Source organism: Micromys minutus, assembly GCF_963924665.1.
Source record: "Micromys minutus genome assembly, chromosome: 22".
In the NCBI taxonomy this organism is placed as follows: domain Eukaryota; kingdom Metazoa; phylum Chordata; class Mammalia; order Rodentia; family Muridae; genus Micromys; species Micromys minutus.
In genome coordinates this window covers 4,936,861-4,938,434 of record NC_137957.1, presented here as the reverse complement: position 1 = coordinate 4,938,434, position 1,574 = coordinate 4,936,861, and the positions used below count along the sequence as shown (strand labels likewise).

The window sequence follows — 1,574 nt, the reverse complement described above, 5'->3', positions numbered from 1 at the left end:
ATAATTTTGTGTATATTTGATTTTACATTCAAGTGACTTTGCCTGTTGACATATTATCTATTTGTAATGCTTAAGTTTATGGACTTTCAGTAAACTGAATAAGAGTAACACCCCCTCCCTGCTTGCATATATCAGCCTATTATTAGAGAATGGTGCTTGTTGAGGGTTATTTAGGTGTAAATACTGGTGTGCTTATAAAGAGTTTAACTTATCTTGATTAGATATTTTTCTCCTTAACTTCTAATTTTTTTTTCCCTATTTCAGGAAATTAGAACTCAGCTATGAGGAACCACACAGCAGTGACAGTATTCATTCTTCTTGGACTAACAGATGATCTACAATTGCAAATGGTTGTTTTTGTCTTTCTCTTTCTCACATATATGCTGAGTGTCACTGGGAACCTGACTATCATCACACTCACGCTGCTAGATTCTCATCTCAAGACACCCATGTATTTCTTCCTACGAAATTTCTCATTTTTAGAAATTTCATTCACAACTGTCTGTATCCCCAAATTTCTTGTTAGTATGGCCACAGGGGACAAAACCATTTCATATAATGAATGTGCAGCTCAACTATTTTTCACTATTCTTTTAGGGGCAACTGAATTTTTTCTTCTGGCTGCCATGTCATATGATCGCTATGTGGCCATCTGCAAACCCTTGCACTACATGACCATCATGAGTGGCAGAATTTGCAACTTGTTGGTGTTTGTTTCTTGGTTGTCTGGGTTTCTGATCATTTTTCCTCCCCTCCTCATGGGTCTCCAGCTTGATTTCTGTGCAGCCAACACTGTAGATCATTTCTTCTGTGATGTTTCTCCTATACTTCAGCTCTCCTGCACAGACACTCACATAATAGAATTAATGATGCTTCTCTCTGCCATTTTGACACTCCTGGTTACACTGGTGTTAGTGAGCCTTTCCTATACAAACATCATCAGGACTATTATGAGAATCCCATCTTCTCAACAGAGAAGCAAAGCTTTTTCTACATGCTCTTCACACATAGTTGTGGTGTCCATTTCTTATGGCAGCTGCATCTTCATGTATGTTAAGCCATCTGCAAAAGAAAGAGTTGATTTAAACAAAGGAATAGCTCTGCTCAGCACTTCAGTTGCACCTATGTTGAATCCCTTTATTTATACACTTAGAAATAAACAAGTAAAAGATGCATTTAAGAATATGACAAAAAAGATAGAGCTTTTATCAATAAAGTAACCACTTAATGGAATTCCAATGTGATTTGTAATGGCAGCAGGAAGAGTGGAGTGTATCAGGAAATTCTTTTCTACATGTATTTAAAATGATACAACATTTTACTTGACTGAAGAGCTTCTGTGTCAATTCTGACTCTTACTCTGTTTAGAATAAGGTATTCTGGTTTATCATTGAGTTGGCATTTTTATATAGAAATTAATAGTCACGATGGCCTCAAAATATTAAATTTATTTTTCCAATTATATATAGGTGGCAAACTGTAATAAATGTGTGAGGTCTTATTTATGTGGCTTTGATTACATAAACAATAAAGTATTCTTCAAATTATAAAAAAGACATTTATATGCCTTTTCA

General features: G+C 35.2%; 1 protein-coding gene across 1 annotated transcript; it reads left to right on the top strand.

Annotated features, from left to right (window-relative positions):
- Window positions 1–281: 281 nt before the first annotated feature.
- LOC308434737 (olfactory receptor 6C74) lies at window positions 282–1,220 on the top strand (the record flags this gene model as incomplete). The annotated part of the gene is made up of 1 exon (XM_080935129.1): window positions 282–1,220. One exon carries the CDS (start codon window positions 282–284, stop codon window positions 1,218–1,220), a length of 939 nt encoding a protein of 312 aa, XP_080791255.1.
- Between the last annotated feature and the right edge of the window lie 354 nt (window positions 1,221–1,574).